General features: G+C 41.7%; 1 protein-coding gene across 1 annotated transcript; it reads left to right on the top strand.

Moving 5' to 3' along the window:
- Positions 1 to 14134: 14134 nt before the first annotated feature.
- Positions 14135 to 16659, top strand: LOC147897181 (large ribosomal subunit protein eL19y-like). The gene is made up of 5 exons (XM_087381510.1): positions 14135 to 14318; positions 15523 to 15645; positions 15750 to 16063; positions 16218 to 16267; positions 16366 to 16659. Exons 1-5 carry the CDS (start codon positions 14207 to 14209, stop codon positions 16388 to 16390), a joined length of 624 nt encoding a protein of 207 aa, XP_087237636.1. The 5' UTR covers positions 14135 to 14206; the 3' UTR covers positions 16391 to 16659.
- Positions 16660 to 17047: the final 388 nt, after the last annotated feature.

Here is a 17047-nt window from a genome sequence, read left to right as displayed (position 1 = left end):
TCACTGGCACACCTCTTGCTAAGCACAGTGCCACATCATCACTGCATGTGACTCACAGTGACACATCATCATTGAGCACCATTTGCACTCCTTTTGCCCCTCCACCTAGATCAAGTCATATCTCTTGATCCAGGAAGAATTTGAGGGTGCTCCAAAAAAGAAAGTCGCTCGTTTTTTCGTGCTCTACGCACTCGTTACATCACACGCACGTTTTGGCGCAAGTTACACTCACATTTGAGCCTCGTCGACAAAACCACTTCCTTCACGCACATTTGCCTCTACATCAACGCATCTGACCCAGCACTTAAAAAGAACAAAAGAAAAGGAATTATTTGCTGCTCTTTCATCGATCGACGGTTGGTTTAGATCTAGATCAGAGTAGACTAGATCGCCATAGAGGGGACGCTTTGAATTTCCCCAAGTTGCCAATCTAAGCCATGCCCAAAATTCCTGACTAGTACCTACTCAGAGTCAGTCCATATGCTCACATCCGATTTCACATCATTACATTACCTGAAACCTTACATTCATCAGTTTAGTGAGCAGACTTCAGAGTACAGAGGCATTGCAGATTGATTCAGTGGGCAGATATCATTTGATTTCACACACATGCCACCATTGTAAAGCCTATTTGGCTATCTCACGGCATCGTGCACATCATTTTCAGCCTTGTAAAGCCTCTTTCCCGGCATCATTGCCACAAGCCTTGTAACACAGATCAGATCTTATATACTGCAGTTCTATCTTCACCGACGGTACAGAGATTTCACTTGGCATCTTCAGTGTATTTGCAGTTGATTCATACAGAGTTTTTCAGGACATTTTTTGAGTACATTGTTTGCACCATGTCGACTAGCAACCTCAATCTGGAGGCATCTGCTAAGTTAGACAACTCCAATTACAGTACATGGAAATATCGAATGGAGACCATTCTTGTGCTTCAGGACAAATGGGAGTATGTCGATGGATCTATACCTAGACCATTGGCCGATCCAGCCACCAGTAGCTCTACTCCATCTGTTGTCATAGCACCAGCAACGGGATCTACATCGGGATCTACATCTACACAAACAGTTTCCGCACCAGTAGCAGATCCTGCCATTGCCTGAGCTCAAGCAGAATGGGATAAGAAAGACAAGTATGCCTATCACCTGATCAAGCAGAATGTGCAAGATGTCATGCTAGGACAGCTCAACACAGTCAAGACATCAAAAGAAGCATGGGATATGTTCGCAGCTCTCTACGAGTCCAAGAACACATCCAGGATTCTCACCCTGAGAAACCAGATCAACCAGAGTTTCCGCAATAGCAATGAAACCGGTCATGCTTATGTACTCCGCATCAAAGACTACAACAATCAACTTGCAGCAGCAGCAGGAGAGACTATGAATCCTGCAGAAATGGTTCAAGTAATCCTAAATGGACTAGGAGAAGGATATGAGAATCTAGTCTAGAGTATTGCCATCCAACGGCAAATTCCAACACTGGAAGAACTTCAGTCAGTTCTACTTGGTGAAGAACTCAGGACTCAGGCCATTCAAGCACATAAAGGTCATTCTAATGATCAGGCATTCACAGCTTCAGATAGAAGCAGAGGCAAAGGCAGAAACAGAGGTAGATCATACTAGAAAAGTGGTCATCATCAACAAAATCAAAGTCAGAATCAGCATCAGCATCAGCATCATCCTTAGCAACATCAAAATCAGCAAAGAGGAAATCATTCCAACCGAGGAAGATTCCAAGGACGAGGGAATGCATCCACCAATGTGCCAAACATCCAGTGCAACTACTGTCACAAGTTTGGACACTATGAAAGAGATTGCCGCAAGAAGCAGTATGACCAAGGCGGTCAATCCAGCAGTAATCGAGGGAATTCCCAAGGAAGAGGAAATCATCATGGTGGACATTCTAGTCACAGTCATTTTGCAAATGAACATGGCAATATGTTTCTTGCAAGTGAGGAATTGCATTAGACTGATACAATGCACCTAGACACTGATTTCAATCCCAAAGAGGATTTCAGCTATCAAGTCGACCAAGTGGAACAGGATCCTTGGTACATCGACAGCGGTGCATCATCTCATATGACAAATCATCAGGAATGGTTCATAGAAATGAAGCCATTAGAAGGTCAAAAGAATGTCATCTACACAGCAGACACAAATACACCGAATCTGGTTCAAGGGACACGTGTTATCCCTATGAACAATTTCACTGGTACAAAAGGATTAGTCAAAGATGTGCTCTATGTTCCAAAGCTCAGCAAGAACCTTTTGTCAGTAGGTCAAATGACGGAACACAACTACAAAGTCATCTTCGATGGTGATGAATGCACTATTAGAGACAAATCCAAAAGAGGTCAGCTAGTAGCAAAAGGTGTCAAGGAAGGACGCTTATACAGGATGCTAGCTACAGTACTAGACAAGCATGCCATGTCAGCTCAAATGCAACAGATGCCACTATCTGCAAAATGGCACAAGAGATATGGTCATGTCAACTTCAAGTACTTGTTAGATCCAGGGAATCAGAATATGGCAATTGGGATTCCGAAGCTACAGTTTCTTGGAAAGGTTTGTGAAGCATGCTGCTTCGGCAAACAAAAGCGAACCAACTTTGTTAGAAGTACCTCTCGTGCACGAGGTATTCTTGATTTGATTCATACAGATGTATGGGGTTATGCCCAGACCCGCAGCATCAATGGTTCACTTTATTACTTAACCTTCATCGACGACTACAGCAGATATTGTTGGGTCTACTTTCTGAAAGAGAAATCTGAAGTGTTTGCCAGATTTCAAGAATTCAAAGCCATGGTAGAAAACCAGACAGGCAGAAAGATCAAGGTCATGAGATCAGACAGAGGAGGTGAATACATGTCTTCAGCATTCATGAACTTTTGCAAAAATCACGGCATACGAAGACAGTTCACATGTGCAGATACTCCTCAGCAGAATGCAAGAGCTGAAAGGAAGAATGCGACTTTAGCAGACAGTGCTAGAGCAATGCTTAGTGAAAAGCATCTTCCGAATCAGTATTGGGCAGAAGCAATAGCTACAGCTAACTATTTGCTTAATCGGCTTCCTACCGAACCGATACAAGGTATGACTCCTTATGAAGCATTCACTGGACACAAGCCACGCATTGGGCATCTCTGCATATTTGGTTGCATAGCATATGCCCACATACATGATGATCATCGCAGGAAATTGGATGCGAAGTCATGCAAATGCATCATGGTTGGCTATAGTGAAGAAAGCAAAGCATACAAATTGTATGATCCCATCAACCGCAAAGTCATTATCTCCAGAGATGTAATCTTTGATGAGGAATCAGAATGGAAAACCTCACCTACACAGGAGATAGAAACATCGACTTCACAGTCATCTATAGAACAGGTTGATGAAGAAGAGCAAGAATTGCCAGCAACACCCCAAGCAGTGCCACAGCAGCTCAGACGGTCTACTAGGGAAAGCAGACCACCAGCCAGATTTACATATGCTCAGAAAGGCAAAGCAATTCAGGTGGAAACCACCAACTATGCTCTTATGACTACCATCATGGCTACAGAAGAGCCAGTGTACTTCGAAGACGCAGTAGATAAGCCAGAATGGCAAACTGCTATGAATGAAGAAATGGATGCTTTGTATGAAAATAACACTTGGGAATTATGGGACCTTCCACCAAGAAAGAAGGCCATAGCCAACAAATGGGTATACAAAGTGAAGTACAATCCAGATGGCAGTATTCAGAGATACAAAGCCAGATTAGTTGCAAAAGGATTTGCACAACAATATGGCCAAGATTATGATGAGACTTATGCTCCAGTACCAAAGATGGATTCCATACGGTTCTTGATATCACTAGCGACACTCAGTAAATGGAATGTGTATCAGCTCGATGTCAAGAATGCATTTCTCAATGATTATCTAGACGAGGAGTCTACATGCAACAACCAGCCGGTTATGTTGAACCAGGAAAGGAGAACAAGGTTTGCCATCTCAAGAAAAGTCTCTATGGCTTAAAGCAAGCACCCAGAAGTTGGTACAGCAGAATTGACAAGTATTTTGCTGATCTGGGATACATGAAGTCCAATGCAGATCATACTCTCTACTACAAAGTTCAAGGGGAAGATATTACTATTGCACTTTTGTACGTCGATGATCTGATTATGACAGGTTCCTAGTGACGATTTTGCATCAACAGGCAATAAGGATGATTCTGTAACTCCCAGTATCTCTGTGCATAGGCATACGATGCAATTTCTGTGGCAACTTTTCACCGGCCTGCAAAGCAGTGGTCGCACAACAAAAACAGGGCCTTTTTCTCAGTGCCTGCGAAGAACTTGCACCTGCAAAATGGGCCCCGAAATGGCCTCAAATCAGAAAAATAAAGTCACCAAGGGCTTCGCCCTATGCCGTAGCATATATTGCCCTCTCACCACACTGCGAAGGGTGTCTCAACCTGAGACAATGCACTCTTGCACTTTCTAGATGTGCTACCTGCAGAGATTTGCTCCCAAACTCGAAAAAGGAAAGCAACACTGGTCCTCTTACCAGGACACTGCAAACTTGGTTTGCTTTCTTGAGCTCCTTACCACGAACAAGGCTCTGATACCATGTGAAGATAGTGGGAGAGAAGGAAGGAGTCTCACTTGTAGCTTTCTCACATACACAATGGGGGAATACACACAAAGGTGGAGGGTGAAAACAGTTTTTCTCTTCTTAGTTGTGAAAGCCAAAAGAACTCTAGTACAAAGAAATAGAAGAACCCTATATGTGGGTCTCAAACCAAACTCAGCTAACTAAGGTGGCATACTAACTGAGCCATGAACTAGAATACATAAGGATAGCTGTCATCCAGCTATCGTGGGCGGTGTAGCAACCGCATCTGCAGCTAACAAGTCGGTGACATAAATGCACAATGGTCACCCTGGCATATCACGAGCGGAGCTCGATATCTCAACATTATATTGGTGTCGAAAGTTTGTATGCCCTAATCAAAATAAATGTTTGAAACATTCGCTAGGATTTGAAACTTTTATGTGAAAAATTTGAAAGTTCTACTGGGATTTACATATTTTACTTCAAAATTCAAAAGCAAATATACAAAATTGTGCTATATGCTATCAATATTGTGAAACTAAAAAAAATAGCTCAATAAACTTTCACCAGGATTTAATATTAATATATATATATACCTTTGATAAAAGCATCCATGATTCAAACTACAACCATGATGGCAACCACCAAGCTTGCATGCACCACCAAGCTTGCATGCAAAGCAAGTAGAGTGAGAAGTGAATTTCCAATCACCAAGACTTAATTTGGATGCCCAGCCATTGGGAAGGAAGGCACTTAGATGGCTGCATATCTTGCCAATATGGTCCTTGCTCCTAAGGGAACCCCTCAAAGGCCATATTTACTTTGATTATTTGGACATGCCAATTGATCAAATGGCACATGTAAACCTAGGAATTACAAGGCTAGTTAGCCAGGCATTAAAGAGCACCATCATCTCCATACAAAACTCTATTTCATTGTCCACTGCTCTTTGGTTCACCATGCTTGCTCTTAGCAACATCATCCCTCTTCTATCTTCTTCCTACAAGCTGGTCACATTGCATTGCACACATATTATCATGCCATGTGTTGTGTTCAGGCTTCGTGTTCTTGAGCAGTTCTCGTGAGGTCTCAAGATCACTGACTTGTTCGAGAGGCATGAAGCCAGATTGTATCTAGTTGTTTTCTATGGATACCATGTAGATGGACCCTTGATGTCCTGATTTCCACCCTCATCTCCCCCTATGCATGGTGGACCTGTTTATGTCAAACCTCCTTCAAAGGCTTGTGGGGTAGGTAGTATTCCTTTCGAAGTGTAACTCTACCAGTGGCACTATTTATGTCTTGACCTCCTTCTAAGGCTACATGGCATGGCAGTATTCCTTTCAATTTGGGGCTATTTATGTTTTGACCTCCTTCAAAGGCTTGCATGGTGGGGCAACATTCCTTTCAAATTCCCTATTTACGTTTTGAGCTTGCGTGGTGGGGTAGTATTCCTTTCAAAGTGGCTCCATTTATGTTTCGACCTCCTTCAGAGGCTTGCATGGTGGGGCAGTATTCCTTTCAAATTTCCCTATTTATGTTTTGAGCTCCTTTAAAGGCTTGCATGTTGGGGTAGTGTTCCTTTCAAAGGCTTGCATGTTGGGGTAGTATTCCTTTGAAAGTGGAGCTTTATCGATGGCCCTATTTATGTCTGACATTCTTTGAGATGTACCTCAGGACGCAAACAATTAATTGTATGGCCCAAGGCTAGTAAAGAGAGCTCAATTTTCTAATGCCAAATTTTGTAATATATTCTCTTTTCTCATATTCTCTTAGCAAATGGTGAAAGATCACAAAATTTTGTTATAAAAATTTTGTGATAATTCTCTTTTCGCATATTCTCTTGACAAATGGTGAATCGTTGAGAAAAATCACACAAAGCAACTTCCAAGTCTTTGCATTGCCATTGGATTTAGCATGGTGAAATTGCCTTCAATGGATAGTGTGGTTCAAGGATGATGACTATGAGCTACCTCCTTAGGTAGGATGCACCCATGTCTGAACAAGGGGAGAGTGGATCTGAGCATCTTTGTTAGTGTTTTTCCATGGTACTAGGAAAAGCATTGAGAGCACTATGCCTACAAGCTCATTCTTGGGGACCTACAGAGCTAAAACTATTGGTCTTTTTCCCTCTTATAAGAGTTTATGAATGCCAAAGCTATAGCACCTTCTTGCATTCGCTCCGGTTTCTTTCAAATTCAAAGTCCAAAAACAATCTTTTCAGCTCCCGCGCTATCATAGAATCCAATAGCAACAGTCTCTTCTCATATAAGACTTAGCAGAATCGATTCAATAACTCCAAATTAAGCAAATATATCCATTCCCTCAAATTCTCAACATAAATTGAGCAACCATAAATTATGCAAGGTGCATCCTCAAATTCATGAAATGAGCTCCTCAAACTAATCAAATGATGCAAGGGTTGCTCCTCAAAGTACTTAGGCAAGATGGGTTTATCAATTCATTTTGAGAACCTTTGAGTAAGATCCTTGATTTGAGCTTTCTTTTAGGACACTATAGGCCCGGGGGATTCACAAGGGGAAACTTATGATATCAGTGAGTGTACAATAGGGGGTTTTTTGAGATGAGGCATAAGCTTATACATTAGGGGTGGGGGCCCTTTTTAATTTTTCTCAATCTTACATTTAAGTTAGGGGGGCTTTGACATCTTTGGAGAGGAAGAGGGAGGGGTATAGAGAAATACAAGTTTTTACCCCCTAAACATAAAATGTACACACACATGCATGAACTAAGCCCGAGCTATAGCTAGTTTTAGGACATGGTAGGGAAACAAATGAATAATACCCATTGGTGAATATTTGAAGATGGTCTAATCTATATCATCTAAATTTTCTTATGGTGTAATCCAAATAATTGAGAAAGAACGTAGATGTAAGGAAGGGGGTGTAGAAATACGATGCATCGGGAGAGATCATTGTTAATAACGATAGTACAGTAACCAAATAATAGACACAATAGAGCAGAATAAAAATTTTATTTTAGATACAACTGATGGTGCTGTCCACCCTTGCACTCTCCAGTAGAGCTTTGATGGCGATCTAGATAGACTCTAGATGGAGAAGGACTAGAGGTAGGGGCGAAAGTAAATATGAGGTTGCGGTGTCACTTACTCCTCATTATATGTCATAATGATAACTTGTACATTGTCCATCTTGAGAGATTGCACAGCCAGGTGCAAATATCTCCTATGGAATTTTATTATCATTGAGCCATGTAGAGACCAGGGAATCTATACGGTTGTCTGGGTTTTGTTTAGCAACGATAACATTGGCAAAAAAGCACATTACAACAATTCAAGCCTCTACAAGAACAACATTCCAAGAAATTGGACACCAATATTTCGAATAACAAGAGAATTTCAAATTGGAAAGAACTACTTGAATATAGTCTCTAGACATCAATTTCCCTTGCACCTTGTAGCAGCTAGAACAATCCATCGTTCATAAGGTCTATCCATGGAATCACTTGCATTTGACCCCTCCTTCATCAAAGCACATGGTCTTACATACACAACTCTTTCACGAATCCACAACCCTGACAATCTTTGCCTTGTCAATCCCATCCAACCAAAACACATCAAAGTCGACATCAATGTTCTTCAAGAAATTCAATGTTTAAGAAGTGAAAGGCCATGGATTGCAAACCAACAAAACTTCTCTCTCCAAAAAAACAACCAAATGACTTTGCAATCTCGACACTTTCCAAAAACTGTAGGAAACCAATATATCATTGTACTGCACAGAAAATAAACAAACATTAGCTCATTATATTTAATCAAAATATGAATACTAAGACAAGATAAATTTGTATCAAAACGTGAGGGTGGCCATTATAACTTTATCATTAATCTCTTTCTTAAGATATCTGAGGATTTGAATCTCTTCTTCACCAAATGATAAATATTGAGATTGTTGTCCAATGAGAACCTAAACATCAAACTTGCTTCCTATGTCTTGTAGCTTAGACAAAATTGGCATTCGACGTTGAGGCTTGAGCAGTGGTCTCCTTATATAGCCCTTCGCAGTAGACCAATTCCACCACATTGGTGGGCTAGCGGTGGCACATGCATATTGACTTAGCACAGTGTGTGACTAAGTGTGAGGACAGTGGCATGTGTTTCCTTGAATTTCACCACTGGCCAAAGAACATTGACCACCACCGACCATCGATCACGCATGCGCGAGGGCAAATTCACATGCAAATGATCGCGTGCATGCAACGGAGGGCATACCCAGGGCCTACTGGAAGGTCCTAACCCCACCGTGTTGGGGGCGTTGCCCCCACACCCCCATCGGGGGCATAGCCCTCGAACCCCCGAGGAGTATGTTGATTCTTCTACCATCTCCTAACCATCAAATGGTCACCATGAGATCTCATCTAATGTCAAAACTAGGATCCTACCAATGTCCACCATGGTTTCTCCTCATAATGGGGGCCTTACAAAAGGTCACTATGGAACATTGGTGGTTACATATGAAAGGTGGGCATTGCACATATACCAACACCCTCTCAATGTCCACCCAAAGGTGAACTAGGTTCTTGGCCCAATGCCAAAATCATGAAGATGCTGAATAAGATGTTCCTTCCCCAAAGCTTTGGTGAAGATGTCAGCATAGTTCTTCTCAATGCAGCAGTACTCCAAATCAACGATCTCATCTTGTATCAGCTCCCATACATAGTGGTACTGAATCTCAATGTGCTTTGTCCTAGCATGAAATACATGGTTCTTAGAGATGGCCATGCAACTTTGGTTGTCGCACCTTAGTGTTGTAGGCTCTCACTGAAACTCTTTATGTTTACCAAGATCCTTTGAAGCCAAACTGCCTCTTGCATGCGGCGGAACAAGCTGCCTTGTACTTTGCTTCTATAGAAGAGAGGGCCATAGTGGGTTGCTTCTTGCTTACCCAAGAACAAAATTTGGCTAGGACCATGGAGCGAGAACCTTGCGTGACTGATTTCTAGATGTATTTCCAGTAGAATCTATAGATCAATTCATGCACCTTGGAGAGTTGACGATGCCTTGGTCAAATAGATCGAGACATCACCTCTTGTGACACGAAATGGGAGGGTCTTGCTGTAGAAGCCAAGGTCGCATTCCACCATAGTCACAAGCATCATTGCATCCACCGTAGCCACAAGCATCATTGTAACTATGCCACACATATGCACCAATGCATCTACCACAACTTGTCTTCTCCCACATCCCTTTTGCCCAAGTTCTTCTATACCCACAAGCAATTCCTCCACTTGTTCCACGTCTCCCGAAGCATCACATGCATGCCCAAATTTTGCAACTTCTTTTGCATCTCCGTTTGTGCCTCATGCGCAAGCGTTGTGACTAGTTTCCCTCTCATTCATACTCACCTACACCAAGAATGCACAATCTATCTACACGTGTTGATAGGGTGCCCTCTCCATCATTCTTACCTTCATACTCGCTTGCACAAGCACCACCTGCATCACATGGCCTATATGAACGTGCACAAGTGGCAACACCCATGCAACACATACTGCTTCAACGACGTGATGTTTGATTCACACCCAGTGTATCTGTGGGCACAGGCACATGCGAGACTGTCAGCATGTGCAATCTTCTTGTCACACCATTTGATTGATGTACAATTTATGCTTGTTAGGTGCTGAAGCATTCTATGCCTACTGATGCATTGAAGGCAAAAGCCTTGGAGGAAGCCACATGCCTGGGTGATGTCATACATATGGGCATCATTTGAGCAATAGGTCTAGTACATGATGATAATCCAATGATAATATTTCTGTTTTGGAATCGAAATCATTTGGAAAGATGGCTGAACTACCTCAGATATGATAGAAAGCGACCATCTCCAGTGGGACATAGAGATGATGCAGAAATGCCTGCTAGAGATGTATGTGAAGCTTGCATGATGGGCAAGCAGCATCGGCATCCCTTTCCTAAAGAGGCCAGTAGGGCAAAGGCTCCTCTAGAGCTCATGCACACGGACCTCTGTGAAAAGATAGAGACGGAAGCTTTGGGTGTTTCCTACTACTTCATGACGCTGATCAATGACTACAATAGAAGGATATGGATATACTTCCTAAAGACTAAAGACGAGGCTTTTAGTAGGTTCAAGGAATGGCATGTAATGGTCGAGAAAGAAATGGGGAGGAAGGTGAAGAAGTTGAGATCCCGTCAGCATGTTTTTGATATTTTAAGTGCACTTGTTTGCACTATTCATTACATGCACTAACACAATGTCCTGCATAATGATTTGCATGCACAAAACATTATGCTACATTTCTCTAAGTCATCCGAGGAAGTGTATTTAGGCATTTGTGATTGGGGAATGATGACACCAACAAGCACTAGCAAGCATTATCCAGCATTACTCAGTAATAATCCCAAGACTGTGTGGAGTTTCTGTCTAAGATTTTGCCATGTTGCTCCGGAGTGCCTGTGCACCAATATTGCTCCCAGATGTGGCATACAACTCCCCACCAAGGACTTAGACTAGCAAATGACTGAGTCTCTCCTAAACAATTTGTAATATGAATTTATGTACATGATTACTTGTAACATTACTATTTTTATATATCATCCGAGTCTCCAGTCCATGATTCAAGTTTGTATATTTGAAATTCAAGTTGGTAATATTTAAGGTGATACGTGTCATGTTGGTATGATTTCATGAGATATTGTTTAAATATTTTTTCTATAAGAATTGATGCGATAAGTGTCATGTTGAATTTAATTATTTAATTCGGTATACATGATATAAAATAAATCTATCTTGTTGTCATTTTTTAGGTTAAATATGAGCAGGGAGGGAGAGAACGTTCTACCACAAGATCCTCCCCAACCATAGGATCCTCCAATTCATGAGGATCCCCAAGCACATAGTGACATTGTTGGCTTGGCAACGTCTGCCATACCTCTCTGTTAGCAGGTGTTACTACTGCTGAGGAGTTACAAGCTCACCTTGCATCTCAAGCCAAAGAGATTTAGGACTTGCAAGCACGCGTATACACGCTAGAGGCTGAGCTTGCACACTACAGAGATGCTTTTGGGGACTTGGATGCCGCTGCGGATATTGACACATTTGATTTTGAGGACCTCACCAATATAGATTCGTAGGCTACATGTCCTACTTAGGGAACGGTAGACATGGGACCTAGTACATAACTCTGTAAACTTTATACATAACTTTGTAATATTCATCTTCAAATATAATAATCCGGATTAAGTGCATAATGTGGATTAATGTAGTTTAAGTGGTTAGAATTGATTAATTGGTTTAAGTGGACTAATAGGTTGAAGTGGTTTAAGTGAATTAAGTGGATATTGTGGAGCTAATGTAATGTTATAATGATCTGGATTGAGCGCATAATGTGGATTAAGCGGATTATGTGAATTAAGATGGATAAAGTGGATTAAGATGGATTAAGTAGTTTAAGTGGTTTGAGTAGATTAATTGGACTAAGTGGTTTAAGTGAATTAAATGGATAATGTGGAGCTAATGTGAAGTTATAAATGATCCAGATTAAGTACATAATGTAGATTAAGTGGATTATGTGGATTAAGATGGACTAAGTGGATTAAGATGGATTAAGTAGTTAAAGTGGTTTAAGTGGATTAAGTGGTTTGAGTAGATTAATTGGATTAAGTGGTTTAAGTGGATTATGTGGACTTTGTAAAGTTAATGTTGAAATGTTAAAATATATCGAAGTGGATTAGTGCACATGATAGTTAGATCAACCCTTGTGACTTGAAAATATAAACTTCGATTGCGCATATATGATTGTTCTCCCCTTTTTCTCGATGTTGCCTTTGATGTATTTGCAAGTCACAAGGCTAGCTCTAGCTATTATGTATACCAAATCATCCACAAGCTGAATAATTACCACAGAATAACATAACTCGTAGGTCGTTAGATTTCAAGTACACAATGAGACGAGATGGTGGATAAGACCATATGTGCTCTTCCATTGCTTGACATATTCTCCTATCCATCCCCTCACATACAACATACCAACCTACATATTTAGAGCTTCATTCACCACTTCCAAGTACAAAATGAGATGAGATGGATATGAGCATATGGCTCGTCCATCACCTAATATATTCTCCTATCCATCCCCTCATGTGTAACATACAACACTCTATATTGCATTTAACACAGATACGGTATCGTCTATCTCTTCGACTTCACTGTTGTCATTGAGTAGCTCAAGCTCGTCTTCTTCTTTGCTAAATGCACCCTCGGCAACTATTTTTGTAGTCAATCGTTGCCCATCAATTCTCATTACAGCAGCTTCACTTGCTGCCCTAGCCACAACATTGAAGCCTTTCAACAATCGTAGATTCCCAAAGCAAAAACCTAATCGGTAGCTCTTGATGGCTTTAAATGATTGCATCTCTTCGAATGAATAAAATCGTATGCACTCCAATTTCGCTCACATGTACCCTATGATGCAGCTCGGAGAGCACACGTGTTGCAACATGTTGCAACTCCAATGTCTCCTACCATATTCCTTCCACCAAGTAGGTGCAATCGTCATCTTAATAGCATGAAGCTTCAAGGGATTTCCAAAAGAGCCTCCATGGTTTGTATACCTCACTTGTTGTTGGTAGGCCAATTTACCTTGATCTCCCGGAAGCAAGTCCTTACAAACCTCTCGAAAGTTATTAATGACTTTTGGATTCTGCGATTGAGCATGCATTTGATATTGTGGATGTATTGCAAACATGGCTCCATGCAAAGGGGTGTGCATTTGCTTCCATCTCTCATCGGCCAAATATACCACTTGTTGCTTTTCCCTAGGTGCAAAGCGCACAAATTCTTTAACCTGTCATATTGCTTCGGACATCTTCCAATACACTTTACCCATAACAAAGGCATCAGCATCGACCATCCTCAACACTGTCACAAATGGCTCTACACCTTCTTTTATTCCTTCTACATTTTTCCAGAATGCTGATGATTGCACAAGATGAACACATTTACTGCCTGGTATTGCGTACTGCGTCTTTTTCTCGAGCCAATTTGCCCATAGTTTATCAGCAAAACAGTCTCGACTAAAGCTTGATGCACTTCCAACAATCTAGACAGCCTGCAGGGCAATGCTAACAAACTCACACACACACACAATGAGAGAGAGAGAGAGAGAGAGAGAGAGAGAGAGAGAGAGTTCACCAAAAACCTGCAATATTTTCATTTAAATTTCACCTGTTAAAAATATTTTGCTCAATTTTGTAAAATCGGCAAATTCGCGGGAAAAACGATCAAAATTTGAAACCCCAAGGTTTGTGATTTGTTCAGAGAAATGTTTTATGTGAACACTATATAGAAAGAGAGAGAGAGAGAGAGAGAGAGAGAGAGAGAGAGAGAGAGAGATTTTAGATTGAGAGTCAAGACCCAACGGAGCGGGTATCTAAACCATCGTGGTCACCCTAGTCGTCGAAATAATGAAGGGGCTGCTCAGGAGCACATAATCTTGTTGACCATGGCGTTAAGTGACGAGGGTTAGGCAAGGCGGGTGTGTTATTTAAAGGCTTCCCAAGCAAACGAGAGAGGTCTCTTTGGTGATTTAGGGTTTGGGAGGGAGCAGCGATGGTGTCGCTGAAGCTGCAAAAGCGCCTCGCGGCCAGCGTGCTCAAGTGTGGCAAGCGCAAAGTCTGGCTCGATCCCAATGAGGTCAATGAAATCTCCATGGCCAATTCGCGTAAGTCGTCTTTCTCTCCGATTTGCCTTCCGCCGTTGGATTTTGCACCGTTCTTTGTCGATCTGTGGTCCTCTCTTTGTGGCTGGTCTTTCTTTCCTTTGCTTGGGGGCTTTGCAGCCTTGATTTTGACAGGAATGTCTATGGGGTATGAGAAACAATCTCTGAACGTTCAATGAACCTGAGTGACAGTGTACAAAACCTTGCCTACCATTCTGTGCGCTAGTTTCTGCAGGAAGATCAATGCATTTTTCTCTTTCTTTGGGGGTCTAGAGAAAAAAATATTTCGTTAGAGAGGAGTGATTGTATTTGTTTCTGAGGACGTGAAATGGGCAAAAGCACCTTTGCACTGACGAAAACGACTCAAATCTGTGTGTGTTTTACCCATCCGCAACCGACGATAGGCTGTTGAGTTCTCATTACTAATTATAGGGTTCTTTGTGCCGCCTTTGCTATTACTGTGACAAGTTGGTCTTCCCGGAATCACGTAGATGTAGCGGCGTTCACTACAATGTCCCCGTGCATTTCATTTGTTGCCAGAACCAGTCGTATTCCCGTTCCCCTTCTGAGCTCACTGAAATGTTTTGACGATATTTTACCGAGTATGACATTACATTTTCTCTGTATCCCTTGAAAACGCACCACTGTTATGTTTTGGAGCTTGTGGTACGTTGATTTACACCTATGCGTGTTTATTACTTTATCAGTCCTTGCATCTGGGCCAAGAGATGTCTTTCCTAGATGGCAACGTGGTCTTTCCACATGGTCAAGATTAACGTGTTGCTAAAATGGCCGCTCTTAATGATCATTGCAATCGGTTGCGTACACCTTCCTGTCATCTTCAGTGTTTATATTCCACAAGAGTGAGTAGCTGTAGACATTTGGACGCCCGACAGTTATTTAGTAGCTGGTTTATTAAGGAGCAGTGGAGAAGGCAGAGCCTTGAGCCCTTTTGTCAGTGGGTATAACTTTGGAGATCAAGTTTTGTTGATGGCAGAGAATTTGTACCGTTTGTCTCTGACAATTGATATGTGTATTTTATATTCTCACCTATATGTGACTGGCATTTCTCAATTGCTAAACTTTCTGAAGCTTGCTGCTCTGAAAAAGTGATAGTGGTAGTTGAATGTGAGTCCTGTCATGGGCTGGATAGGATGATGTCCTTGAAGGCTCACCAAAGAAGTCTGCTTGGTTTTTAAACTTTCAGGCCAAAACATCCGAAAGCTTGTGAAGGATGGTTTTGTTATCCGAAAACCAACCAAGATCCACTCGCGGGCTCGGGCTAGGCATGCATTGGAGGCAAAAAGGAAGGGTCGGCACTCTGGATATGGTATGACTTTTGTGAAAATTAGTAGGGCAAGGCGTTGATGAGGTTGTTGAGCTGATTGTTTTATTGGAGTTTGGTTTGTTTTTGTGGATGCCACATCTGGCTAGGTAAAAGAAGAGGTACAAGGGAGGCTAGACTACCGTCAAAAATCTTGTGGCTTAGACGCATGCGTGTCCTTCGCCGTCTGTTGAGGAAGTACAGGGAAGCCAAGAAGATTGACAAGCATATGTATCATGACATGTACATGAAAGTCAAGGGGAATGTTTTTAAGAACAAACGAGTACTAATGGAAAGCATCCATAAGACAAAAGCAGAGAAGGCTCGTGAGAAAACACTCTCTGACCAGTTTGAGGCCAGACGAGCAAAGAACAAAGCTGTTCGAGAGAGAAAGAGTGCCAAGAGGGAGGAGCGTTTGGCTCAGGTAGAGGTTTGATGTGTTTTTCCATTATCCTTGATCATTGAATGGGTCTGCATCTTATGCCATTGAGTTCAATTTGTGCTAATGGTTCTCTTATGGGATGAGCTTCTTGTTTCTAGCAATCTATAGGATCGAATCTTATGGTCTCTTATTACAGGGACTTGTTCCTGAAGCGACTCCAGCTGCTGTTGTTACACCTGCGCCCGAGTAAGCCACCTTCCCTCTGAACAAAACTTGTGGCAGATTCATGGTTTGTGTTCAAGAGCATTTATGCTCATTGTTTTTTCCTCTGCCTTTTAATCCAGGGCCAAAAAGAAGTCCAAAAAGTAAACTGCAAGTTTTGGAGGAAAGCTGTGGACGATTTGTGGGATACGGGGTTGGAAGCAGAGTTTTAGAGTTGAGACAGCCGACTGAAGCAATTATCGTGAGCTGGATTTTTGGCAGGTGTAGCCTTTTGTTGAGTAATTTATGTGCTGTCTGGATGGAGCTGGCGTCTTGGAGTTTTCCTTCCATGTGCCTTTGTTTAATCAATCATGTGCTACTTTATTACACAATGCATAGCAGTTAACTATGAATATTTAATGCTGAGCTTTATGATCCATCTTGTATGTTGCAAAATCCGCTCTTTCCTGATGTGCATTTGAAAAAAGCCCAGTGATATAAAAGACTTTTGATAGTTGAACATGTGACAAAATGCTTCTTGAAGAAGAAGAACAAGAAGAAGAAGAAAGGTAAAGGCATGTGAACAATGTGTTTTAACTTGTTTTGCGAAACAAATTCAAGAACTCCAAGAAAGACAATGCTAAGGCAGGAGGTCTGTTTAGAACATGAGCCCAAGATTTCGCAGCCTCAATATCTGCAGTAGCTTCTGTGTGTTCCATGGTGGTGGATAGGTAAAGGCATATTGTTTTAGCTCTTGATATGAGCCAGTGCAAAATGTATTTGTACTTATAATGTGCTTTCGAGGCTTAAGCGTCAAGTCGCCAC

The sequence above is a fragment of the Dipteris shenzhenensis genome, chromosome 11, assembly GCF_047967505.1.
Source record: "Dipteris shenzhenensis isolate YYH24624 ecotype China chromosome 11, Dip_SZ_1.0, whole genome shotgun sequence".
NCBI lineage: Eukaryota > Viridiplantae > Streptophyta > Polypodiopsida > Gleicheniales > Dipteridaceae > Dipteris > Dipteris shenzhenensis.
Note: the sequence above shows the minus strand (reverse complement) of the source record. Positions and strands in the feature narration are given on the sequence as shown.